This window comes from Lipotes vexillifer, unplaced genomic scaffold, assembly GCF_000442215.2.
Source record: "Lipotes vexillifer unplaced genomic scaffold, Lipotes_vexillifer_v1.1 scaffold98, whole genome shotgun sequence".
Lineage (NCBI taxonomy): Eukaryota > Metazoa > Chordata > Mammalia > Artiodactyla > Lipotidae > Lipotes > Lipotes vexillifer.
The window spans coordinates 2,335,098-2,362,816 of NW_006799611.1; the positions used below are offsets into that span (position 1 = coordinate 2,335,098).

General features: G+C 40.9%; 1 protein-coding gene across 1 annotated transcript in view; it reads left to right on the forward strand.

Annotated features, from left to right (window-relative positions):
• The first annotated feature begins 934 nt into the window (after positions 1-934).
• The window catches only part of GLE1 (GLE1 RNA export mediator), a 42,719-nt gene continuing 15,934 nt past the window's right edge, over positions 935-27,719 (forward strand). Inside the window, exons 1-6 of the mRNA XM_007471783.1 lie at positions 935-1,138; positions 7,462-7,683; positions 13,476-13,586; positions 17,288-17,436; positions 17,693-17,753; positions 17,986-18,240. Coding sequence (XP_007471845.1) covers positions 1,040-1,138; positions 7,462-7,683; positions 13,476-13,586; positions 17,288-17,436; positions 17,693-17,753; positions 17,986-18,240 — 897 coding nt within the window. The 5' untranslated portion in view covers positions 935-1,039. The remainder of the gene's footprint in view (positions 1,139-7,461; positions 7,684-13,475; positions 13,587-17,287; positions 17,437-17,692; positions 17,754-17,985; positions 18,241-27,719) is intronic.

Genomic DNA, 27,719 nt, shown 5'->3' on the forward strand with positions numbered 1-27,719 from the left:
GTTAAAGGGTCCTAGTTAAAGCTGGCCTCAGGCAATGGTGAACATTTCATTTACTGAGATATAATTCACATAAAATTCACTCTTTTAAAGTGTACAATTCAGTGGCTTTTAGTATATTCAAAGTTGTGCGACCACCACCTTTATCTAATTCTCGAACATTGTCATCACAGCCCAGTGGAACCCATACCATTAGCAGCTGCTCCCCATTCCCCTCCCCCCAGCCCCTGGCAACCACTAACAGTCTCTGTTTCTCTGGCTTTGTTACTCTGGACATTTCACATAAATCATACCATATTGTGACTGGCTTCTTTCAGCACGATGTTTTCAAGGTTCATGTCGTAGTGTGTATTTGTACTTCATTTTTATGGCCCAATAATATCCCATTGTGTGGATACACCATATTTTATTGACTCATTGGTTGACGAACACATGTGTTTCCATTTTTTGGCTGTTACAAGTAATTCAATACTCTACCAGTTTTTTGTGGACACATTTCTTTTGCGTATATATTTAGTAGAACTGCTGGGTTAATGGTAACTTTATTTTCGGCCGCAGGCAGGCGGGATCTTAATTCCCCGACCAGGGATGGAACCCGTGGCCCCTGCAGTGGAAGCGCACGAGTCTTAACCACTGCCAGGGAAGTCCCTCTTTAACCTTTTGATGAGCAGCCAGACTGTCTTCCACAGGAGTTGACCCATTTTAGAGCCCCACTGGCAGCGTATGTATGAAGGTTCCAATTTCTCCACATGCTCATCAATACCTATTCAGTTTTCTGCAACCTGGAAGGCCCGGCCTTCTGAAGCCCCCAGGTCGGAGGTCCCTGCAGGGGAGCGAGCCTCGGGCCAAGCCCTGTGCACAGGCGCGTTGGTGGGCGGGCTCAGCGCCGGGGGCGGGGCCATGCAGCCGTTAGGGGCGGGGTTGAACTGCGCCACTACGTGTGCGCCCCGGAAGCGGAAGCGAGCACCTGTTTCCGGTAGGCTGATTCGAGGATTTGTTTTGTCCCAAGCGGCGCCCCTGGAGAACTGTAGCGGGGCAGGCCATGCCTTCCGAGGGTCGCTGCTGGGAGACCCTGCAGGCGCTGCGCAGGTCTGACAAAGGTCGCATTTGCTACCACCGCGATTGGCTGCTGCGGGGCGAGGTGAGCAGTGGCCCCAAAGGGGGCGGTGGTCCTTCCTGCCCCTCGTCACGGGACTCTTGCTCTTCCCTAGCCCTTGGCATGTCCTGCGCCGAGAACCCGTGCGTTCTTGTAACAGCCCGGGTTTGCTGCTTGACTCCCGTGTGTGCATCACCGTCTCTCGCCTATTCTAGCCTTCCGTGGAGCTCCCCTTCAGAGGTGCTCTTTGAAGGCTTCATTGCTCCCCGCAGCTGGCGTTAGGTGCCTGCGCCTATGTTGTCAAAGCAATCCTGGCCTCTCAGGGTCAGTTAGTTTACTGCGCGTCTCTTGTGTTAGGAGATCCAGATTTAGTGGTGAACGGTTAACAGGACCTAACCTATTGCTGCCAGTGAAATGACAACATTTTTAGACGACGTTGGACGGACCTGGGAACTTTAATGGGGGCGTGGTCACTGCATCTAAGATTCGCAAAGCCCTGTACTAGACCGCGCAGGTGGGGGAATATAGAGACAGTTAAGGCATAACTCCTCTTCCCGAGTTGCTGTAATCTAGCTACAGGTATGATGTCTTGTCTCTTCAAACTTAAATGTGAAACACTTCTAAAGCATTTCTGTCTTTATGTCTTTGACGGTTTTAAAGAATACATACGTTACATTCTATAGGATGAATTCCAGCATGAATCTGTATGGTGTAGACTCAGGTTATGCATTCTTGGCAGGAATACCACAGAAATGATGCTGTGTTCTCAGTAAGTCACATCAGTCACACATAGATGCTTCAGCCCATCCCAACACTGGTGATGCTCACCTTGATCACTTGGTTACAATGGTAACTTCCAGATATTTCCACGTAAAATTCACTTAAAATTCATCATTTTCCCTTTTGTAACTTCTTAGTATTTTGTTGGGAGGTAGTCCAAGGTTACACCAAAATATTTTTTTCTTATCAAACCTCCACCCTTAGCATTTATTGGTGATTTCTTCCTGAGTCAGTCTTGTCTGTGATGTAGACGAATGGTGTTTCTTTATAGCTACCATTCCTACGTTTGTTAGCTGGCATTCTACAGCAAGAAAGAGCTTTTTTTCCCCTTCCATTTAATTATTCATATCAGAATCCTCATGGGTTCCTATTTCATTCAGTGAGTTGTGATCCACTACTTGTAACCTTGTGTGTGTATATTTGCCAGTTTATGTCTTTTGCTCATTTTTCTGTTGGGGTTTTGCCAATATTTTATAAGTTCTTTATGTATTAAGGATACTAATATTCCTTTATCTGTGATATATATTGTATCTTTTTTTCTAGTTTGTCAGTTGAAATTGTTTTCTCCGTTGATGGTGGTTTTTATGGCTATGGGTTTATTTTTTACATTTGAAACTTTGCTCCTGGAATTTATTTTGGCGTAGAGAAAGAGTAAAACATCCTTATCCTTAAAACATCCTTATCATCCTTATCATCCTTATCATCCTTTCATGATAAAAACTCTTCCCAAAGTGAGTGTAGAGGGAACATATCTCAACATAATAAAAGCTACTTTTATTGTGGGACAGACCCACAGCCAACACAATACTCAGTGGTGGTGAAAAGCTGAAAGCCTTCCTGCTAAAATCTGGAGCAAGACAAGGATGCCCCCTCTCACCACTCCTAATCTAATATAGAATTGGAAGTCCCAGCCACAGCAGTCAGACAAGGGAAATAAATAGAAAGGTATCCAAATCAGAAGGGAAGGGGTAAAATTGTTATTATATGCAGATTACATGGTACTATCTATAGAAAACCCTAAAGACTCCACAGAAAAACTACTAGAACTGATAAATTTAGCAAGGTAGCAGGATATGAGATTAACATACAGAAATCTGTTGCATTTCTTTACACTAACAATGAAATATCAGAAAGGGAAAGTTTTTTTTAAAAAAAACCCTTTTAAAATCCCCCCCCCCCCCCCCCAAAAAACCTTAGAAATAAACTTGACCAAGGAGGTGAAAGACTTATATTCTGAGAACTGTAAAACACTGATAAAGGAAAGGAAATTGAAGATGATTCAAAGAAATGGAAAGATATTCCATGCTCTTGGATTGGAAAAATTAGTATTATTAAAATAGCCATACTACCCAAAGCAATCTACAGGTTTATTGCAATCCCTATCAAATTACCCATGACATTTTTCACAGAACTAGAACAAGTAATCCTAAAATTTATATGGAAGCACAAAAGACCCAGAATTGCCAAAGTAATCCTAAGGAAAAAGAACAAAACTGAAGGCATAACCCTCCCAGACTTTAGACAATACAACAAAGGTACAGTAATTAAAACAGCGTGGTATTGGGACAAAAACAGACATATGGATCAATGAAACAGAATAGAGTGACCATAAATAAACCCACACACCTACAGACAATTAATCTTCAACAAAGCAGGCAAGAATATACAATGGAGAAAGGACAGTCTCTTCAGAAGGGTGTTGGGAAATTTGGACAGCTGCACATGAATCAATGAAGTTAGAACACTTCCTCACAGAATACACAAAAATAAACTCAAAATGGCTTAAAGAAATATAAGACATGACACCATAAAACTCCTAGAGGAAAACATAAGCAAAACATTCTCTGACATAAATCATAGCAGTGTTTTCTTAGTCTTCCAAGGCAATAGAAATAAAGCAAAAATAAACAAATGGGACCTAATCAAACTTACAAGCTTTTGCACAGCAAAGGAAACCATAAGCAAAACAAAGACAACCTACAGACTAGGAGAAAATATTTGTAAACGATGAAACCGACAAAGGCTTAATTTCCAAAATATACAAGCAGCTCATACAACTCAATAACAAAAACAAACAACCCATTCCAAAAATGAGCAGAAGACATTTATCGAAAGAAGACATACAGGTGGCCAATAGGCACATGAAAAGATGCTCAACATCGCTAATTATCAGAGAAATGCAAATCAGAACTACACTGACCTCACGCTGGTCAGAATGGCCATCATTAAAAAGTCTACAAATAATAAATGCTGCAGAGGTTGTGTAGAAAAGGGAAGCCTCATACACTGCACCCCAGTGTATGAGGCTTCCCTTTTGAAAAGATATATGCACCCCAATGTTGTTAGTAGCACTATTTACAATAGCCAAGACATGGAAGCAACCTAAATGTCCATTGACAGATGAATAGATAAAGAAGATGTGGTATATGTATACAATGGACTACTACTCAGCCATAAAAAAGAATGAAATAATGCCATTTGCAGCAACATGGATGGACCTAGACATTATCAGACTAAGTGAAGTAATCCAGAAAGAGAAAGACAGATACCATATGATACCACAAGTGGAATCTAAAATATGATACAAATGAACTTTTTTTTTTTTTTTTTTGGCTGCGTTGGGTCTTCATTGCTGCGCGTGGGCTTTCTCTAGTAGCGGCGAGTGGGGGCTACTCTTCATTGTGGTGCGTGGGCTTCTCATTGCGGTGGCTCCTCTTGTTGCAGAGCATGGGCTCTAGGCGCACGGGCTTCAGTAGTTGTGGCACACAGGCTCAGTAGCTGTGGCTTGGGGGCTCTAGAGCGCAGGCTCAGTAGTTGTGGCGCATGGGCTCTAGGTGCGCGGGCTTCACTAGTTGTGACACATGGGCTCAGTAGTTGTGGCTCGCGGGCTCTAGAACGCAGGCTCAGTAGTTGTGGCGCATGGGTTTAGTTGCTCCACAGCATGTGGGATCTTCCCGGACCAGGGCTCGAACCCGTGTCCCCTGCATTGGCAGGCAGATTCTTAAACCACTGAGCCACCAGGGAAGCCCACAAATGTACTTATTTACAAAACAGAAACAGACTCACAGACATAGAAAACAAATTTATGGTTACCAAAGAGGAAAAGGGAAAGGGGGTGGTGGGAGGGATAAATTAGGAGTTTGGGATTAGCAGACTACTATATATGAAATAGATAAACAACAAGGCCCTACTGTATACCACAGGGAATTATATTGAATATCCTGTAATAAACCATAATGAAAGGAATATGGAAAAGTACATATATATATTCAGGTATGTGTATCTGAATCACTTTGCTGTGTACCAGAAAATAACACAGCATTGTAAATCAACTACACTTCAGTTTAAAAAAAAAAGTTGTTGTCTCAACATTATTTCCAATATGTCTTTAAAATGAGTCTTGTCACTGTATAAAGTGTGCATACAGCCTGTTTGCTTCTATGTCTAGATTATTCCCCATGGGTTGAATATCTGTTTATCGTATACACACTCTAGATCAGTATTTCTCAACCGCAGCATCATTGACATTTTGGGCTCAGCCAGATAATTCTTTGTGGTAGGGGCTGCTGTCGCTGTATTGGACATTGTAGGGTGTTAAACAGCATCCCTGGCCTCTACCCAGTAAATGTCAGTTGTATCCTCCCAGTTGTGACAACCAAAAATTTCTCCAGGCATTACCCAGTGTCATCTGGGGTGTAAAATTGTCCCTGCTGGAGAACCACTGAAGTACGTAACGTAATAGCTTGTGATTTTTGAGTAGTTATTATGTGCCAGGTACTGTGCTGTGTTCTTTATATCTATTACTCATTTAATTCTCCCCAAACGTTTTGAGGTAGATCCCCTATTATTCCATTTCAGAAGAAATGAAGTTTAGGCACAGAGAGGTTAGGTAATTTGCCCATGGTTATACAGGTAAGTGGAATACAGAGATAGAATTCAAACCAAGAAAGGCTAGTTCCAAACTCAAGACTCTTAATCACTATTATATTGTTTTTCCATGTTTCCTGATATTATTTTCCTGACATTGAGTAAAGTTCTCAGCCAAAATTTGCTGTATAATTTAAGTACAGTTAAATGGTATACATTTCTTTGGTTTAGAGCACTGTACACCAAACATATAGAGATAATAGATAACTGGTGCAGTTGAACAACTCCACACACATATTGGGGAGTGTCTGGGACTTGTTTTATGGTCTTTATATTGTAGAACCTATTTTATTTAAGCCATTGGCTCTTACATCAGTAACCACATTTCTTTTTAATTAATTAATTTATTTATTTACTTTTGGCTGTGTTGGGTCTTTGTTGCTGTGTGCGGGCTTTCTCTAGTTGCTGCGAGCGGGGGGGCTACTCTTCTTTGCAGTGTGCGGGCTTCTCATTGTGGTGGATTCTCTTGTTGTGGAGCACGGGCTCTAGGCACGCGGGCTTCAGTAGTTGTGGCTCACGGGCTCCAGAGTGCAGACTCAGTAGTTGTGGTGCACAGGCTTAGTTGCTCCACAGCGTGTGGGATCTTCCGGACCAGGGATCAAACCCATGTGCCCTGCATTGGCAGGTGGCTTCTTAACCACTGCACCACCAGGGAAGTCCCTAGTAAGCACTTTTCTATGCCTATTTTTTATTTGCTTATTTTCATTTAAAAAAGTGTAACGTGTTCATTTAGAAATTAAATACAGAAAATTAGAACAAGTAGAAATATGTCACTGATCACCCAAGCTTAACTTCTGGTATATTTCTTTCAAATTTGTTAGGGTATTTATTTGTATTTATTTTATATCATTGTAGACATAGTTACTTATACTCTTGTTTTTTCACTTAAAATTGAATCTTGGGGGAGGAGGAAATGGAGTAAGGTCGTCAAAAAATAGAAACTTCCAGTTATAAGATAGGTAAGTACTAGGGATGTAATATACAACTTGATGACTGTTAGCTAACACAGCTATACCATATATAGGAAAGTTAAGAGAGTACCTGCTGAGAGTCTCATCACAAGAAGAATTTTTTTTCCTTGTTTTCTTTCTTTTGATTATATCTACATGAGAAGATGGATGTTGTTAGCTGAACCTATTTAATCATTTTACAATATATATAAATCAAACCATTGTGTTTACACCTTAAACTTTTACAGTGGTGTATGTCAATTATTTTTCAATAAAACTGGAAAAATTTGAACCTTACATAGGATTCACAATTGGCATTTTTAAATGACTAATATTCACTGAGTGTGTATACCATAGTTTACTTCAAAATTCCTTTCATGTTCTTTTCTGTTACAGCGTTTTAGATTGCTTTCAAATCTGCTTTAATGACCATCTTTGTGCATTGTTCCTTTTTCTGTAGTTAGGGTTATTTAGTCTGATACTCCAAAAGGATAATAGTCAAGGTCATTATCAAGAAGCTACTGTACTTTCTCTTCATCTCTGATTGTTAATACAGTTACTTTGGGTCTTTGGTATGTATGTATGTATATATTTATTTAGGCCTTCTCAGATTTTCAGTAAAGCATGTAGTGGATTATAAGGACAAAATTATTTTTGATTGCTTAGATCAGTTGACATTCAAGTTGAGCTTAACCTTCTTCTTCCCTCTAGGATGTTTTAGAAGAATGTATGTCTCTGCCCAAGCTGTCTTCTTACTCTGGATGGGTAGTAGATCATGTCCTACCCCATATGCAAGAGAACCCACCTCCCTCTGAGACTTCAGCATCCCCTAGATCTACTTCAGCCCTCGGCCAACCTTCATTTGTTCCCAAATCTCCTGTCGGAGACCCTGCCTTCTCACCAGCCTCCTCAGCAACACCAAATGGAACCACGGTAAGGCTTTTGATCAGCTTAAGACAAAAGACAATGGTGGCTGCAAAATTGAAGTGTTTAACATTGTCATACTACAGTGACCTTACTCTGGAGAAAATAATGGTTGCTTCTTCGAATTCTTGTAGCTGTTTGTAGCGACAGTGTTTTCCACATCACCCAGCGTTCTCTTTATGAAGACCCAGAGAGAGAAATTCCTCTCTATTCTTAGTACCAAGAATAGTAATTAATTTCATGAGCAAGTGGATTTTTTTCTCATGAGCATTGCATCTGTTTAACTCAACAAGGTCTCCCTTTTTGTTATTGGCTGCTGGAAAGCTTAGAGTAAATTTTATACCTGCTCTTAGATTTACATACCTTATTGTTGCTTCTGTATGAGTTTTTACCTTCTTTCTGGCTCTATTTTGTTCCTGCCTTTGTTTCTCCCACTTAACACAGTTAAATTGTTGCTGGGGCTCTGCTCTTCTCTTTTCTCTTTCTTTGTGTCTCTAGACGTATTTATTTATTTATTTATTTATGGCTGCGTTGGGTCTTAGTTGCTGCACACGGGTTTTCTCTAGTTGCAATGAGCAGGGGCTACTCTTCGTTGCGGTGTGCAGGCTTCTCATTGCAGTGGCTTCTCTTGTTGCGGAGCATAGGCTCTAGGCACGCGGGCTACAGTAGTTGTGGCTTGCAGGCTCTAGAGTGCAGGCTCAGTAGTTGTGGTGCACAGGCTTAGTTGCTCCACGGCATGTGGGATCTTCTGGACCAGAGCTCAAACCCATGTCCCCTGCACCAGCAGGCGGATTCTTAACCACTGCACCACCAGGGAAGTCCTGTTGTTATGTTTTATGTTCCTTTATAAGGTGCATTAAATCCTTTCTGGATCAAAGTAAGGTATAACAAGTAGTATAACAAGAGTTAATAGAAAAAAAGTCTTCTAAACTTCTAAGCACTACTGTGCTTTTTCAAGTTTTAGATTTTTGTGCCAGCAAAATAAGACTAGGCAACTCTTTAGAAAGGTAGAGATTACATTTTTCACGTTTAGCTTCCAAAAGACAAAGTTCTTTGTTCTTTGTGTTCATACTCACTGCAGACTTTTTACTGAAAATATATTATCAATTCAACAAAAGGAAGAAGTTAAATCTCCCTGTGGTTTCATCATTTCAGTCATCAGTTACTTCTTTCCAGTTTCATATGCCTGCATCCTTGTATCTTGGCATAATTAAATTGTATGTGCACTTTCATGTTCTGCTTTTCCTTCCTAACTTTATTTTGTTCATGAACTATTTGAATTATTTGTTCACGTTATTTCCACCTTTGTAAATGTCTACTTAGAGGGTATGTAATATCCTGTAATTTATTAAACTGCTCCTTTATTATTAGGCATTTATATTTTTCCATTTCATTGCTTTTAAAGATATTACACTGAGAAACTTTCTGCAGAGAGATTTTTCCATTTTTAATCTTAAAATATGTCTTCTGGCTAATATCTTAAAATAAATGCCCAAATGATTTGACTGGCATCAAAGATAAAAGGGTATGAACATTTTTTTTTTAATTTTAAACCTTTTTTTAAATTGTAAAATATTCATGACATAAAATTTACCATTTAACCATTTTTTAGAGTACAATTCAGTGGCATTAAGTACATTCATAGTGTTGTGTAATCGTCACCACTATCCATCTCCAGAACTTTTTCATCATCCAGAAGTAAAAACACTATATTCATTAATCAATAACTCCAAGACTTCCCTGGTGGTGCAGTGGTTAAGAATCCGCCTGCTGAGGCAGGGGACACGGGTTTGATCCCTGATGTGGGAAGATCCTACATGCCATGGAGCAGCTAAGCCTGTGTGCCACAACTACTGAGCCTGCTCTCTAGAGCCTGCGAGCCACAACTACTGAGACCGCGAGCCACAACTGCTGAGCCCGCATGCCACAGCTACTGAAGCCCGTGCGCCTAGAGCCCATGCTCCACAACAAGAGAAGCCACCGCAATGAGAAGCCCGTGTGCCACAACGAAGAGTAGCCCCTGCTCACCACAACTAGAGAAAGGCCGCGCGCAGCAATGAAGACCAATGCAGCCATAAATAAATAAATAAATAACTCCTTATTTCCCCCTACCCCCAGTCCCTAGCAACCACCATTCTACTTTCCGTCTCTATGAATTTGACCATTTTAGGTACTTCATATAAGTGGAATCATGTAATATTTGTCATTTTGTGACTGGTTTATTTCACTTAGCATAATGTCTTCAAGGTTCATCCATGTTGTCGCATGTGTCAGAATTTCCTTCCTTTTAAGGCTGAATAATACTCCACTGTGTGTACCACGTTTTGTTTATTCATTCATCTGTCCCTGGACGTTTAGCTTGCTTCCACCTTTTGGCTGTTGGTGACTAGTGCTGCTCTGAATACGCATGTACATGTATTAGTTTGAGTACCTGTTTTCAGTTCTTTGGGGTATGTACCCAGAAGTAGAATTGATGAATCATATGGTAATTCTATGTTTAAATTTTTGAAGAACCATCATATTGTTTTCCACAGCAGCTGTATCATTTTACATTCCTACTAGCAACGCACAAGGGTTTCAGTTTCTCCACACCTTTGCTAACATTTGTTATTTGCTGGGTTGTTTTTGTTTGTTTGTTTGTTTTTATTTTGTTTTGTCTTACAAAAGCCATCCTAGTGGGCATGAAGTGTATCATTGTGGTTTTGATTTGCATTTCCCTAAATGATTAGTGATGTTGAGCATATTTTCATGTGCTTATTAGCCATTTGTATATCTTCTTTGGAGAAATGTCTTTGCAAGAGTTGTTCACAATAAGAAAGAATTTATTGTACAGTAAATAATAATCCTAAAAAATAATACAGGACAGAGATGATTATTCATATTATGAAAGACTGCATGATTACATACATAAAAATTTACTTTTTAGTTTATATTTCACACTTCATCTTTTAAAATATTAGTCTTTAAAAAATATTTCTAGCAATTGAACATCATAGACACAAAAATGAACTTTAGGGCTTCCCTGGTGGCGCGGCGGTTGAGAGTCCGCCTGCCGATGCAGGGGTCACGGGTTTGTGCCCCGGTCCGGGAGGATCCCGCATGCTGCAGAGCGGCTGGGCCCGTGAGCCATGGCCGCTGGGCCTGCGCGTCCGGAGCCTGTGCTCTGCAGCTGGAGAGGCCACAACAGTGAGAGGCCCGTGTACTGCAAAAAAAAAAAAAAAAAAAAAAAAAATGAACTTTAGCCTAAACTTTACAACTTACATAAAAATTAACTCAAAATGATCATGAACTTAAATGTAAAACTATAAGACTTTTAGGGAAAAAAAAAAGCATAATCAGAACCTAGGACTAGGTGAAGAGTTTTTAGATTTGACACTAAAAACTTAATCGGGCTTCCCTGGTGGCGCAGTGGTTGAGAGCCCGCCTGCCGATGCAGGGGACGCGGGTTTGTGCTCCGGTCCGGGAGTATCCCACGTGCCGCGGAGCGGATGGGCCCGTGAGCCATGGCCGCTGAGCCTGCGCGGAGCCTGTGCTCCGCGGCAGGAGAGGCCACAACAGTGAGGGGCCCACGTACCGCAAAAAAACAAAAACAAAACAAAACAAAAACTTAATCCATAGAAGGAAAAATTAGTAAATTGGACCTCATCAAATGAAAAGCTTGGCTCAGTGAATGACCTTGTGAAGAGGATGATGAGACAAGCTACTGACTGGGAGAAAGTAGTTGCAAATGACGTATCTGACAAAGGTTTATGTATCTAGAATATATTTAAAATATATATCGAGAATATATATTTAGAATATATTTTTAAAACTCTTAAAACTCAAAGGTTAAACAAAAACTTTCTAATCTTCAATTAGAAAATGAGCAAAAGATATGAACAGACATTTCACCTAAGACAATATATAGACAATATAAGTACATGAAAATATGTTCACAATCATTAGCCATTAAAGAAATGCAAATTAAAACCAGGACGAAGTAGCACTGCACACCTATCAGAATATGGTTAAAATAAAAAATAGTGACACCACCACATGCTGACAGTGATGTGGAGAATCTGGATCACTCATATATTTTGGGTGGAAATGTGGAATGGTACAGGCACTCTAGGAAACAGTTTGGCAGTTTCTTATAAAACTAAATAGGTACTTAACTATATGACCTAGCAGTTGCATTCTTGGGCATTTTTCTCAGAGAAATCAGAACTTATATTTACATAAAAACCTATATACCAGTGATCATAGGAGCTTTATTTATTATATCCCCAAGCTGGAAACAGTGAAATGTCTTTCAACAGTTGAATGGTTAAACAAACTGGTACATCTCTGTCATGGAATACTACTGGCAATAAAAAGGAACAAGTCCTTGGTAAGATGCAACAACTTAGGATCTCAGAGGCATTATACGAAGTGAAAAAAGGCAATCTCAAAAGATTATGTGCTATATGGTTCCATTTATTTAACATTCTTGAAATGCTATCATTATAGAGATGGAGAACAGATTAACGATATAAAGGTGTGGCACAAGGAAGCTTCATGGTGATGGAACAGTTCTGTACTTTATGATGGTGGTTACACATGTGATAAAATTGCATAAAACTCTACACGTACCCAAATGAATTCCTGTAAAACCTGTTGAAGTCTGAATAAGTTCTGTGGCTCGTACCGTCAATTTACTGTTTCCAACTTCCTGTAAATTATAATTATTTCAAAATTAAAAAAAAAATTTAAGTTTCTATGAGCAGCTTCTCAGAGGCAGCAGTTTCTAGTTCTGATCCTGCCAATAGTGTGGCATGCCCTCAAGCAGGCGTCTTTCCCTCCTTAGGCCTCAGTTTCTTCAACTGTAAATCTGGTACTGGACTAAATTGCCAAGGTCCTCTCCAGGTATAAAATTCCGTAATTCTTAAGGTTTAAGTAAAGTTTTGGATGGCTTTATGTAATGAATTGTATCATTTACAAATTTTTGGTGTTTAAGTAACAGAAACCCAGTTTAAACTAGCTTAAGCAAAGCAAGGGAGCCAGGGGAGAAATTAATTCGCTCATATAACCAGGAAATCTAGGAGTGCATTTCGAATCAATTAGATCTAGAGGATCTATTTTCTGCTTGTCTGTCCTTGATATTATTTCTCACTTGATTCAGTGACTCAGACCCAGGGCTTTGCTTCTCCATTTCTCAGTTCTGTCTAACGCGTCTTGGTTTCATCTTTCAGGTAGACAGTCTGGCAGGATGTCTCTTGGTAGCCCTAGACACATATCTTCTTAGCTTAGCATCCCCAGAATAAGAGAAAGCCATCCCACATAGCTCCATCAGGAAAATTCAGAGATGGACTCTGGCTTAGCTTAGGTTATAGGCCTCATTCCTGAAGTAGATGCTGGGTACAAGGGGATAGAATACTTTGATTGCCAGGCTGGTCACATGCTTAGTGACCCCTGACACTAGGGGGCGTGGAAGAATCGGGGATGTGGGCTGGGGTTTCTCCATCCAAACCAACCCAGCAAAAACGGACACTTATTAGAAGAAATGGGGAAAATGTGCTGGACAAATCAAAACAAAGGAGCAAGCAAAAAAACAAAAACAAAAAAACACACACACACAAAACTGTACAAAGCAAAAACATCCACTGTATTAAGGAAACCAATTAGAATAAGGTCAATATCATGAAAAGCACACTGGTTCTAACATATATTGTTTTGTTTTTGTTACTGGTTGTTCGTAAGTAAGGATGTGATTTTTGTTCAGATTGAGTAACACCAACTCTACCGTCTTAAAAGCTTAATTTTTCCATCTTCTGTCTGTATAGGACAAATATGAGTCTCAGCATACAGAACCTATGGTACTTCAGTCCTCCCAGGGGATCAAAGTGGAAGGCTGCATCCGAATGTATGAGCTCCTGCACAGAATGAAAGGAGCAGTAAGTAACCCTTGAAGTAAGACAGGCGTGACCCTAGGGAGCCACGTTTAAATGCAGTTCCTCAGGGATTATGAATGTCTACCATGTACTAATAATCATCGTGCCCCACCTACTAATAGCTCTGATTCAGCTAGGGAGATAGCATAACATAGCAGTCAAGAGTAAGCTCTCTAAAGTCAAATCTGGTTTCAAATCCTACCTCTTCTATTTTACATGTGACTTTGGGGAAATTACCTGGGCTTTCCTGGCTTCCATTTCTCCAAAATTTGAAGATGATCTTTGTTGTCAGATAAGGTTATACTGAGAAGATTGACCTTAACAGCCTCTTGAAAAAAGGATAGCACTATTTTAATTAGTTTATTTGACTTTATTCTTTTTATTAGAAAAACAATGCATGTTTTGTAAAACTTTTTCTTTTTTAAATTTTTATTTATTTATTTTTGGCTGTGTTGGGTCTTTGTTGCTGCGCGCAGGCTTTTTCTAGTTGCGGTGAGTGCGGCCTACTCTTCGTTGTGGTGCATAGGCTTCTTATGGCAGTGGCTTCTCTTGTTGTGGAGCATGGGCTCTAGGTGCGTGGGCTTCAGTAGTTGTGGCTCGCGGGCTCTAGAGCACAGGCTCAGTAGTTGTGGCGCACGGGCTTAGTTGCTCCACAGCATGTGGCAGTCTTCCTGGGCCAGAGCTTGAACCTGTGTCTCCTGCATTGGCAGGCAGATTCTTAAGCACTGTGCCACCAGGGAAGTCGCTGTAAAACTTTTTAAAGAGTACATGAGTTTATAAATTTAAAGTCTTCTAGCATCTACCCTCATTCATTTATTCATGGAATCGCCAAATACTTATTGAGCACTTTTGTTCTAGGCCTAGAACAAAATAGTGATAGATAAAATAGTGAACAGGGAATTCCCTGGCTGTCCAGTGGTTAGGGCTCCACGCTTTCAATGCTGATGCCCGGGTTCAGTCCCTGGTTGGGGAACTAAGATCCCATAAGCCGCGTGGCACAGCCAAAAGGAAAAAAAAAAACAAAGTAGACGCAATCCGTGTCCTCATAGAGTTTATATGCTGGAGGGAGAAACATAGAACCAAGGTTCTGAAATATAGTTAGAAGACTATTATAATCTGAGTGAGAGACAGCAACAGTCATTGAAGCATTCACTTTGACACTGCTTAAAAAAGGATGACAGTTGCTTAGACTGGAGGGGAGCGGGTAGCAGTGGAGATGGTGAGGGAGAGAAAGTTTCTTCTTGAGTTTTCTCAGTTCTCTTCTTTCAATCATCACTTCTGCATGGACTTTCTGTCCTCCAGATGCAAGTAGAAAGGTTTTCCTTGCTGATAATCTTCCTAATGTGCTCTCTGTTGTTGAGTCTTTTTTTTCTTCCCAACTTTTAATTAAACAGTCTCAGAGGAGAGAAGATACATATATATATATATTTGTGTTCAATTTGCTGCCTTCTACTGGAAGTTTTTTTTTTCTTCTTGTAAATTTATTTATTTATTTATTTATGGCTGAGTTGGGTCTTTGTTGCTGTGCACGGGCCCTCCCTAGTTGCAGTAAGTGGGGGCTACTCCTCGCTGCGGCGCACAGGGTTCTTATTGCAGTGGCCTCTCTTGTTGCAGAGTACAGGCTCTAGGTGTGCGGGCTTCAGTAGCTGAGGCTCGTGGGCTCTAGAGCGCAGCAGCAGCCGTGGCGCACGGGCTTAGTTGCTCCGCGGCATGTGGTGTCTTCCTGGACCAGGGCTCGAACCTGTGTCCCCTTCATTGGCAGGCGGATACTTAACCACTTTGCCACCAGGGAAGCCCTACTGGAAGTTTTAAAATAACTTTTAAAATACAATAGCCTAGGGCTTCCCTGGTGGCGCAGTGGTTGACAGTCTGCCTGCCGATGCAGGGGACACGGGTTCGTGCCCCAGTCCAGGAAGATCCCACATGCTGCGGAGCAGCTAGGCCCGTGAGTCATGGCCGCTGAGCCTGTGCGTCCGGAGCCTGTGCTCCACAACGGGAGAGGCCACAACAGTGAGAGGCCCATGTACCGCAAAAAAAAATAAAATAAAATACAATAGCCTAATATCTTAACAATATATATTAACATATCACCATGCCAGTGTATACAGCATGTCATCTTCCTTAAAGGCTGCAGAGTATTTTCTAGTATGACCTACTGTAATATATTTAACTATTTCCTGTTAATTTAAATTGTTTCAAATTTATTACCATTATCAACAAAGATGCTCATTATCAATGAGCATCCTTGTACGTATATCTATTTTTTTTTAATAAATTTATTTATTTTATTTATTTTTGGCTGCGTTGGGTCTTCGTTGTGGCACACGGGCTTTTCATTGCAGTGGCTTCTCTTGTTGCAGAGCATGTACTCTAGGCATGGGGGCTTCAGTAGTTGTGGCACGTGAGCTCAGTAGTTGTGGCTCATGGGCTCTAGAGCATAGGCTCAGTAGTTGTGGCGCACGGCCTTAGTTGCTCCGTGGCATGTGGGATCTTCCCGAACCAGGGCTCAAACGCATGTCCCCTGCATTGGCAGGCGGATTCTTAGCCACTGCGCCACCAGGGAAGTCCCCTTGTACATATCTTTGCACACATATGCAAGTATTTCCTCAGGACAAATTCCTAAAATAGAATGAGTGTCAAAGGATATATGCACTTTAAATTTTGATAGTTAAAATGTCAAATTGCTCTTAAAAACCAAATGAGAGGGCGTCCCTGGTGGCGCAGTGGTTAAGAATCCGCCTGCCAATGCAGGGGACATGGATTCGAGCCCTGGCCCAGGAAGATCCCACAGGCCGCGGAGCAACCAAGCCCGTGCACCACAACTACTGAGCCTGTGCTGTAGAGCCTGCGTGCCACAACTACTGAAGCCTGTGCACCTAGAGCCCGTGTTCCCCTCAACAAGAGAAGCCACTGCAATGAGAAGCCCGCACACTGCAACGAAGAGTAGCCCCCGCTCACAGCAACTAGAGAAAACCTGCACGCAGCGATGAAGACCCAATGCAGCCAAAAATAAATAAATAAATAAATAAATTTATTTTTTAAAAAAACAAATGAGAGTACTCTCATGAATAATAAATGGAGTACCTGATACCCTTAGGTATAAAGGAACGGGACTTTCCTAAGTGAGGGTGGAGGAAAAGACTCTAGGCAGAGATAATAACTTGAGGGAAGGAGTGAGATAGGAGTGTGCATAGCATGTTTATGGAATTAGAATAAGGATTTCTTTAGATTACCCTGAAGCTCTCATAAGAATACACAGGGTGGAAATTCCCTGGTGGTCCAGTGGTTACTGGACTCCACGCTTTCACTGACGAGGGCCCAGGTTCGATCTCCAGTCAGGGAACTAAGATCCCACAAACTATAGAGTGTGGCCAAAACAGAAAAAGAGTACAGTAAGCTTAAGGGTGGAAGCTTAAAAGTGCAGGGCTATTTGATACTATGTTGGTGAATACCCGTCCATTCTTAGCTTATACTGGCGTGACATAAACCATATGGGGCAAATTGGAAAAGCCTCCCACAGCAGCTGAGTTTAAAGATCAATCCAAAGCGGAGAGGTGACTCAAGCAAAGTTTCCAAGAAGTAGGCAGATGATTCCATGCCCTGAAATATCTTTGATGGAGTTAAGGGCTGATGGGAGGGCAGCCCATGGGGTAGATGAGCAGGGTGTAATGGAGCTGCAGAGAGCTGGTGCTGATCCTTTGCAGGAGGGCTTGAGGCAGTGGCAGGAGGAGCAGGAGAGCCAGGCGCGGGCCCTCTCTGAGATGGCATCTGAGCAGCTGAAGCGCTTTGATGAGCGGAAGGAACTGAAGCATCATAAAGAATTCCAGGACTTACGGGAAGTGATGGAGAAGAGGTGAGTTCCCTGAATTACAACGGGTACGTCGGCGTGGTCCACCGGAACTCCTTCCCTACATAAAACCCAAAGGGAAGGAGTTGAACTTCTTCTGAGTCCTTAAATATCAAAATAAAATAGCCAGAGAAGCTTATAACCTAGAAAAATGACCAACCTTGGAAAGACGAGCAGTGCAACGCAGAGAGGAGGCTTTTAGGAGAGGTAAAACAATTTTAGGAAGCATCCCTGACTCTTCCTCCCTCCATTTTTCATTCAGCTCCAGAGAAGCCCTGGGGCAGCAAGAGAAGCTGAAAGCTGAGCATCATCACAGAGCGAAGGTCAGAGCTTGGGAGAGTCCGTGTGGGTGTTCAGTGTCTGAGTGACGTGCCTGAGGAGTCGGGTTCCAGCACAGTCACAGAGGACCTGGCCCCTGTCATGCCACTGTGTGGCTGACTTGGGGCAGTCCTTTTGTCGCTCTGGGCCTCTCTGTGAAAATAGGTAGCCCACACAGGACTGGAAGAATGTAGAGAGAAGGCCCAGGAGCCCTTAATTTGACCGCCCTTCCTGTAGATTCTCAACCTCAAGCTGCGGGAGGCAGAGCAGCAGCGCCTGAAGCATGTGGAGCGGGAGCGGCTCCGGAAGGAAGAAGGCCAGATCCGCCTGCGGAACCTCTACGCGCTGCAGGAGGAGGTGCTGCACCTCAGCCAGCAGCTGGACGCCACCGACCAGCGCAGAGACCTGCCCAGGGTCGACCTGTCTGCCTTCCGGACCCGAGGCAACCAGCTGTGCGGCCTCATCTCGGGGATCATCCGGGCCACTTCTGAGGTGAGGGGACTTCAAGAAGACTCTGTCTTTGAAATGAAGAACATTGAAAGCAAAACTGTTTTGTGATTTAAAAATAATACCTGCTTATTACCGCTTGTCATCCTCTTACCTAGAGATAACCACTGTTAGTGTTTTATATTTCTTTTTTACCTGTGTGTGTGTGTGTGTGTGTGTGTGTGTGTGTGTGTGTGTGTGATCCTCACCCTAAATTGGGCTAATATAGATATAATTTCTTAGGTTAAAAAAAATTTGTTTCTTCCAACTGCAAAATACTTTAGTTAATTCATTAATATAAACTGAATGCCTGCTATGCTTATGATAAAAATTAAAACCTTACAGAAATGTATATTGATTTTTTTCATTTGATATGGTATTTTTAACACGTAGTTACTGTAGTCATTGCAGTGTTAAAACCTGCAAGTATTGCCTTGACACATAATAGGTATTCAATAAATATTTGATGAACAGATGAAATCGGATACTTCCAACATGTAACCATACCAAAATTTATTGAAAAAACATGCCTATTGGTGAATATTTAAGTTTCTGTATTTTCACTATCACGAGTAACACTGCAGTAATATCACTTTGTGTACGTCTTATCTGTATTTTTGATTATTTCTTTGAGGTAAATTCCTACAAATGGAATTACTTGGTCAAAGAACCTGAAGGTTTTGTTTTGTTTTTTTTTTTTTTTTGGTTGCACCAGGTCTTAGTTGTGGCCTGCCGGCTCTTTAGTTGCAGCACATTGGCTCCTTAGTTGTGGCATGCATGTGGGATCTAGTTCCCTACCAGGGATCGAACCTGGGCCCCCTGCATTGGGAGTACAGAGTCTTATGCACTGAACCACCAGAGAAGTCCCAACTTTAAGGTTCTTGATTTGCATCCTGAAGTTGTACCAGTTCACACTTCTATGAATTGTATGTTCTTTTTTTTCTTTAACTTTTTTTTTTCCTTTTTTAAAATTTTTGGCCATGCTGCACAGCTTGCAGGATCTTATTTTAATTCCCCGACCAGGGATCTTATTTTAATTCCCCGAGCAGGGATGGAATCCACACCCTTGGCAGTGAAAGCATGGTGTCCTAACCACTGGGCCGCCAGGGAATTCCTAAATTCTATGTTCTTTGCCCTTTGTTCATATCTCTACCAGTTTGTGTTTTGAAAAATCAACTTATATGAGTTCTAAATATTAAGAACCTTAAGCATTTATCATATTTGAGGCAGAAATTTATAGTTTATAGTTACCTTTCAATTCTCTTTTTGGCTTTTGTTTACCATTCTTTTTGTAAAATTTCAAACCTACACGGAAGTGGAGAGAACAGCATGATGTACCTTTTGGCACCCATTCCCCAGCTCCCTCAAGAATCCGCACATGGCAGTTCCATTTCATCTGTGCTGCCACCTGCACCCCTTCCTCCAGATGGTTTTACAGTAAGTCTCAAACACACTACTTCCTCTGGAAAGTAGTTTAGTGCGTGTTCTAAAGGATGTAACTCTCTGTTGCATAACCAAAACACCAATATCATACCTAAACCCAACAATTCACTTTATATGATCAGATATCTAGCCAGTGTTCAAATTTCTCCAGCTGTCTCAATAATTTTTTTTTTTTAATAATTGGTTGGAAAATTAACATCCATACAAAGTTCAACTTTTTGGTTTGCTATGTCTTACTTAAGTCTTTTAATCTTAAGACTCCCTTATCTCTCTCTTTTTTCTTGCCATTGTTGAAGAATCTGGATCATTTGTTCTATAAAATTTCCTACATTCTGGAAAATTTCAAGGCAATTGCTAACCCTAAGCCTTGGATTTTTTTTTTTTGTAATGTCTGAAACATTTATATTAACATATTTCCATACAAATAACCCAAAGAAAGTTTAGTATTAGTTGTTTTTCTTTTTTTGTTTGTTTTTTTATACTGCAGGTTCTTATTAGTCATCAATTTTATACACATCATTGTATACATGTCAGTCCCAATCACCCAATTCAGCACACCACCATCCCCACCCCACTCCACCACGGTTTTCACCCCTTGGTGTCCACATGTTTGTTCTCTACATCTGTGTCTCAACTTCTGCCTTGCAAACTGGTTCATCTGTACCATTTTTCTATGGTTCCACATGCATGCGTTCCACATACACACGTTAATATACGATATTTGTTTTTCTCTTTCTGACTTACTTCATTCTGTATGACAGTCTCTAGATCCATCCATGTCTCAACAAATGACTCAGTTTTGTTCCTTTTTATGGCTGAGTAATATTCCATTGTATATATGTACCATGTCTTTATCCATCATCTGTCAATGGGCATTTAGGTTGCTTCCATGACCTGGCTATTGTACATAGTGCTGCAATGAACATTGGGGTGCATGTGTCTTTTTGAATTATGGTTTTCTCTGGGTATATGCCCAGTAGTGGGATTGTTGGATCATATGGTAATTCTATTTTTAGTTTTATAAGGAACCTCCATACTGTTCTCCATAGTGGCTGTATCAATTTACATTCCCACCAACAGTGCAGGAGGGTTCCCTTTTCTCCACACCCTCTCCAGCATCTGTTGTTTGTAGATTTTCTGATGATGCCCATTCTAACTGGTGTGAGGTGATACCTTATTATAGTTTTGATTTGCATTTCTCTAATAATGAGTGATGTTGAGCAGCTTTTCATGTGCTTCTTGGCCATCTGTATGTCTTCTTTGGAGAAATGTCTGTTTAGGTCTTCTGCCCATTTTTGGATTGGGTTGTTTGTTTCTTTAATATTGAGTTGCATGAGCTGTTTATATATTTCGGAGATTAATCCTTTGTCCATTGATTGATTTGCAAATATTTTCTCCCGTTCTGAGGGTTGTCTTTTCATCTTCTTTATGGTTTCCTTTGCTGTGCAAAAGCTTTTAAGTTTCATTAGGTCCCATTTGTTTGTTTTTGTTTTTATTTCCATTACTCTAGGAGGTGGATCAAAAAAGATCTTGCTGTGATTTATGTCAAAGAGTGTTCTTCCTATGTTTTCCTCTAAGAGTTTTATAGTGTCCGGTCTTACATTTAGGTCTCAAATCTATTTTGAGTTTATTTTTGTGTATGGTGTTAGGGAGTGTTCTAATTTCATTCTTTTACATGTAGCTGTCCAGTTTTCCCAGCACCATTTATTGAAGAGACTGTCTTTTCTTCATCGTATATCTTTGCCTCCTTTGTCATAGATGAGTTAGCCATAGGTGCGTGGGTTTATCTCTGGGCTTTCTATCTTGTTCCTTTGATCTATGTTTCTGTTTTTGTGCCAGTACCATATTGTCTTGATTACTGTAGCTTTGTAGTATAGTCTGAAGTCAGGGAGTCTGATTCCTCCAGTTTTTATCCCTCAAGACTGCTTTGGCTATTTGGGGTCTTTTGTGTCTCCGTACAAATTTTAAAATGATTTGTTCTAGTTCCTTAAAAAATACCATTGGTAATTTGATAAGGATTGCACTGAATCTGTAGATTGCTTTGGGCAGTATAGTCATTTTCACAATATTAATTCTTCCAATCTAAGAACATGGTATATCTCTCCATCTGTTGGTATCATCTTTAATTTCTTTCATCAGCGTCTTACAGTTTTCTGCATACAGGTCTTTTGTCTCCCTAGGTAGGCTTATTCCTAGGTATTTTATTCTTTTTGTTGCAGTGGTAAATGGGAGTGTTTCCTTAATTTCTCTTTCATATTTTTCATCATTAGTGTATAGGAATGCAAGAGATTTCTGTGCATTAATTTTGTATCCTGCAACTTTACCAAATTCATTGATTAGCTCTAGTAGTTTTCTGGTGGCATTTTTAGGATTCTCTATGTATAGTATCATGTCATCTGCAGACAGTGACAGTTTTACTTCTTCTTTCCCCATTTGTAATCCTTTTATTTCTTTTTCTTCTCTGATTGCCGTGGCTAGGACTTCCAAAACTATGTTGAATCATAGTGGTGAGAGTGGACATCCTTGTCTCGTTCCTGATCTTAGAGGAAATGCTTTCAGTTTTTCACCATTGAGAATGATGTTTGCTGTGGGTTTGTCGTCTATGGCCTTTATTATGTTAAGCTAGGTTCCCTTTATGCCCACTTTCTGGAGAGTTTTTTCATAAATTGGTGTTGAATTTTGTCAAAAGCTTTTTCTGCATCTATTGAGATGATCATATGGTTTGTATTCTTCAATTTGTTAATATGGTGTATCACATCGATTGATTTGCGTATATTGAAGAATCCTTGCATCCCTGGGATAAATCCCACTTGATCATGGTGTATGATCCTTTTAATGTGTTGTTGGATTCTGTTTGCTAGTATTTTGTTGAGGATTTTTGCATCTGTATTCATCAGTGATATTGGTCTGTAATTTTCTTTTTTTGTAGTATCTTTGTCTGGTTTTGGTATCGGGGTGATGGTGGCCTCATAGAATGAGTTTGGGAGTGTTCCTTTCTCTGCAATTTTTGGAAGAGTTTGAGAAGGATGGGGGTTAGCTCTTCTCTAAATGTTTGATAGAATTCACCTGTGAAGCCATCTGGTCCTGAACTTTTGTTTGTTGGAAGATTTTTAATCACAGTTTCAATTTCATTACTTGTGATTGGTCTGTTCATATTTTCTGTTTCTTCCTGGTTCAGTCTTGGAAGGTTTTACCTTTCTAAGAATTTGTCCATTTCTTCCAGGTTGTCCATTTTATTGGCATAGAGTTGCTTGTAGTAGTCTCTTAGGATGCTTTTTATTTCTGCGGTGTCTGTTGTAACTTCTCCTTTTTCATTTCTAATTTTATTGATTTGAGTCCTCTCCCTCTTTTTCTTGATGAGTCTGGCTAATGGTTTATCAATTTTGTTTATCTTCTCAGAACCAGCTTTTAGTTTTTTGTTGTTGTTGTTGTTGTTTTTTGCGGTACGCGGACCTCTCACTGTTGTGGCCTCTCCGGTTGCGGAGCAAAGGCTCCGGACGCGCACGCTCAGCGGCCACGGCTCACGGGCCCAGCCACTCTGCAGCATGTGGGATCTTCCCGGACCGGGGCACAAACCCGTATCCCCTGCATCGGCAGGCGGCCTCTCAACCACTGCGCAGGGAAGCCCCAGCTTTTAGTTTTATTGATCTTTGCTATTGTTTTCTTTGTTTCTATTTCATTTATTTCTGCTCTGATCTTTATGATTTCTTTCCTTCTGCTAACTTTGGGTTTTGTTTATTCTTCTTTCTCTAGTTCCTTTAGGTGTAAGGTTAGATTATTTATTTGAGATTTTTCTTGTTTCTTGAGGTAGGCTTGTATAGCTATAAACTTCCCTCTTAGAGCTGCTTTTGCTGCATCCCATAGGTTTTGGATCGTCGTGTTTTCATCGTCATTTGTCTCTAGGTATTTTTTCATTTTCTCTTAGATTTCTTCAGTGGTCTCTTGGTTATTTAGTAACATATTGTTTAGCCTCCATGTGTTTGTGCTTTTTACGTTTTTTTCCCTGTAATTCATTTCTAATCTCATAGCATTGTGGTCAGAAAAGATGCTTGATGTGATTTCAGTTTTCTTAAATTTACTGAGGCTTGGTTTGTAGTTCTTCTTGCTTCTCCCCTTGGATGTATTTTATAAATTTATTTCTGGCTGCATTGGGTCTTCGTTGCTGCACATGGGCTTTCGTTAGTTGTGGTGAGCAAGCTTCTCATTGCAGTGGCTTCTCTTGTTGCAGAGCACAGGCTCTAGGCACACAGGCTCAGTAGTAGTGGCTCGCAGGCTCTAGAGCACAGGCTCAGAAGTTGTGGCGCATGGGCTTGGTTCCTCTGTGGCGTATGGGTTCTTCCCACACCAGAGCTTGAACCCATGTCCCCTGCATTGGCAGGCAGATTCTTAACCACTGCACCTCCAGGGAAGTCCCTAATATGTTCTTTTATTCCCTGTATTTCCTGTGAATTTGTAACTTTCTCTAGGGCAGTGCTAAGAGAATTTTCTGTGATGATGGAAATATCTGTGCTATTCAATACAGCAGCCAATAGCAACATGTGGTTATTGAGCACTTGAAATGTGACTAGTGTGACTGAAGAACTGAATTTTAACTTTTAAAAAGTTTTTAATTACCTTAAATGTAAAGAGCCTCATGTGGCTACCTTACTGCACAGTGCAGTCTAGAGGCTGATCAGGTTCAGCTTTGATTCTTCCCCCGCAACAGTACTTCGTGGTTGGGAGCGTGTATTTGTTACTGTATCACACGGGGAGGCCTAGAGTGTCTGATGGTCTTTCCATATGTGACGTTAAGATCAACCACTGGCTTCAGATATCGTCAGGCTTATCTTCCATTTTAAAGATTCCTCTGAGCCTTTAGCTAATGATGTAGTAGCCATTGCTGATCATTACTTATATCTATTATTTCAGTAGGGGTGGTAAATTTTGAGTTTTTCTAATGCTATCATTTTTCTACATTTATTAGCTAGAATTCTACTACAAAGAAGAAAATTTCCCCGTAAGCTATTTATCTTGAAGTGTAGTCTGTATAGGGAAGGAAGGATAAATGATTGATTCTTTCCCTTTATCCGTTTTCAGAGTGTTGAGTTGCTTTTCTAGTATTCTCCCACAGTGACTTGAGGTTCTTTCCTTTTTTTTTAACTATCATTAAGAACATACGAATTTTATATACTTGATGTGTAATATGCTTCAGTCTGTTATAGATTCATTGTTGTTCAAATTGTCCAGTGGGAACACCTTCACATTGGCTCCTCTGTCCTTTGGACATGGCCCCAGTAGTACTTGTTGCAGCAGAAAGCAGGCAAGCTGTTTCTACCTCATCTTGAACATTTTCTTCTCCAGAGCTAGAATCAGGCATTTCTTCACAAAGCCTTATTACTTGTTAATGGGTAAAGGTATTAGAAAACACAGATTAGTTACTAGGATTTGTCATTGTTTTTAGGCCTTTTCAATGGATTAAACTAGGAAGTGAGTTGTGGGGTTTTTTTTAGGTGAAAATGCATCATTAATTAATGCTGACCTTTTCCATTTGAGTGTAGTAAAGGGTTACAGCATTTATTTAACTTCTTTACTTTTATGCATGTATCATTTTTATCCCATATTGAAAATCTCAGTTTCTAAATTAATGAACATTACTTACTTACCTTATCCTACTGTATAGTAAAATGTAGGTGTGTATATATGTAATATATATGTATAATTTCATAACATGTAATCTCAAAATAATAATACCAATACTAACAATATGATTGCTGATCACAGTTTAAGATTTGCAGTTCTTGGGACTTCCCTGGTGGTCCAATGACTAAGGCTCTGTGCTCCCAATGCAGGGGGCCCGAGTTTGATCCCTGGTCAGGGAACTAGATCCCACATGCCACAGCTAAAGATCCCGCATGCCACAACTAAGACCAGGAGCAGCCAAATAAATAAATAAATATTAAAAAAAAAAAAAAACGGTTTGCAGTTCTTGGACTTTCCTGGCGGTCCAGTGGTTAAGACTCCCCCTTCTAGTGCAGGGGGTGCAGGTTCGACCCCTGGTCAGGGAGCTAAGATCCCACGTGCCTTGCGGCCAAAACACCAAAAGATAAATAAGAGAAGCAATATTGTAACAAAGGCTTTGTAATAAAGACTGTGAAAATGGTCCACATCAAAAAAATCTTAAAAAAAAAAAAAGATTTGCAGTTCTTTTTGCCTACAGCTATATACCACTAAGGGATGTATGATTAAATTGCTGTTTCATTTCACTTGAAATAATTCTCCTGGGACTTCCCTGGTGGCACAGTGGTTAAGAATCCGCCTGTCAATGAAGGGGACACGGGTTCTATCCCTGGTTCAGAAAGATCCCATATGCTGCGGAGCAACTGAGCCTGTGTGCCACAACTACTGAGCCTGCACTCTAGAGCCCATGAACCACAACTACTGAAGCCCACGTGCCTAGAGCCCACGCTCCACAACAAGAGAAGCCACCACAATGAGAAGCCCGCGCACCGCAAGGAAGAGTAGCCCCCACTCGCCACAACTGGAGAAAGCCCGAGAGCAGCAACAAAGACCCAACGCAGACAAAAATAAATAAATAAATAAGTTTATTAAAAAAAAAAGAAAGAAAGAATTCTTACTGTTAAGCCACCAACTTGATAAACAGTTGGGTTCTTTGTTTCATTTTTGCTTTTGATTTTTAAGAGTTTTTTCCAACTGGATTTAATTTTATTTTATACTTATTGAAAACATTTACATGATTCCAGAGTCAGAACTACAAAACAAGGTATATTTGGAGAAGTCTGGCTTTCTTCTCATTTGCTTCCACCCTGTTCTTGTCCTGTCTGCCAGTGATTGTTTCTGTTAGCGTATGGGTGTTGTATCTTTTCTTTAAAAACAAAAGCAGGGGGCTTCCCTGTGGAGCAGTGGTTAAATATCCGCCTGCCAATGCAAGGGACGTGGGTTGGAGCCCTGGTCCGGGAAGATCCCACATGCCACAGAGCAACTAAGCCCATGCGCCACAACTACTGAGCCTGCGCTCTAGACCCCATGTGCCACAACTACTGAGACCACATGCCACAACTACTGAAGCCTGCATGCCTAGAGCCCGTGCTCCGCAACAAGAGAAGCCACCACAGTGAGAAGCCCGCGCACTGCAACGAAGAGTAGCCCCTGCTCACTGCATCTAGAGAAAGCCTGCGTGCAGCAGCAAAGACCCAACACAGCCAAAAATAAATAAATAAATTTATTTATTAAAAAAAGAAAAAATACAGGGAATTCCCTGGTGGTCTAGTGCTTGGGACTCCACGCTTCCATCGCAGGGGGCACGGGTTCAATCCCTGGTTGGTGAACTAAGATCCCACAAGCCAAAAAAAAAAAAGGAGTCTCCTTGAGACCCTTGGGAAGGAAATGTGTGTGTGTGTGTGTGTGTGTGTGTGTGTCTGTGTGTGTGTGTGTGTGTGTGTGTGTGTGTGTGTGTATCCCTTCCCAGATAAAAGATAACTTGCTATAGGCACTATTCTGGACCCTGCTTTTTTGCACTTAATTTATCTTGGAGATCACTGCTTTGAAACATGTACTTTTCTTCATTTCTTTATGTAACTGCATAGCACTCTATTCTGTTGCAACCATAGTTTATGACTTTTTTTTAAGGTCTTTATCTTTTTTTTTATAAATTTATTTTTTATTTTTATTCATTCTTGGCTGTGTTAGGTCTTTGTTGCTGCACGCGGGCTTTCTCTAGTTGCAGTGAGTAGGGGCTACTCTTCGTTGCAGTGTGTGGGTTTCTCATTGTGGTGGCTTCTGTTGTTGCAGAGCATGGGCTCTAGGCGCACGGGCTTCAGTAGTTGTTGTGCTCGGACTTAGTTGCTCCACAGCACGTGGGATCTTCCCATACCAGGGCTTGAACCCGTGTCCCCTGTGTTGACAGGCGGATTCTTAACCGCTGCGCCCCCAGGGAAGCCCTTATGACATTTTATTTATTTATTTATTTTTGGCTGTGTTGGGTCTTCGTTTCTGTGCGTGGGCTTTCTCTAGTTGCGGTGACTGGGGGCCCTTATGACATTTTT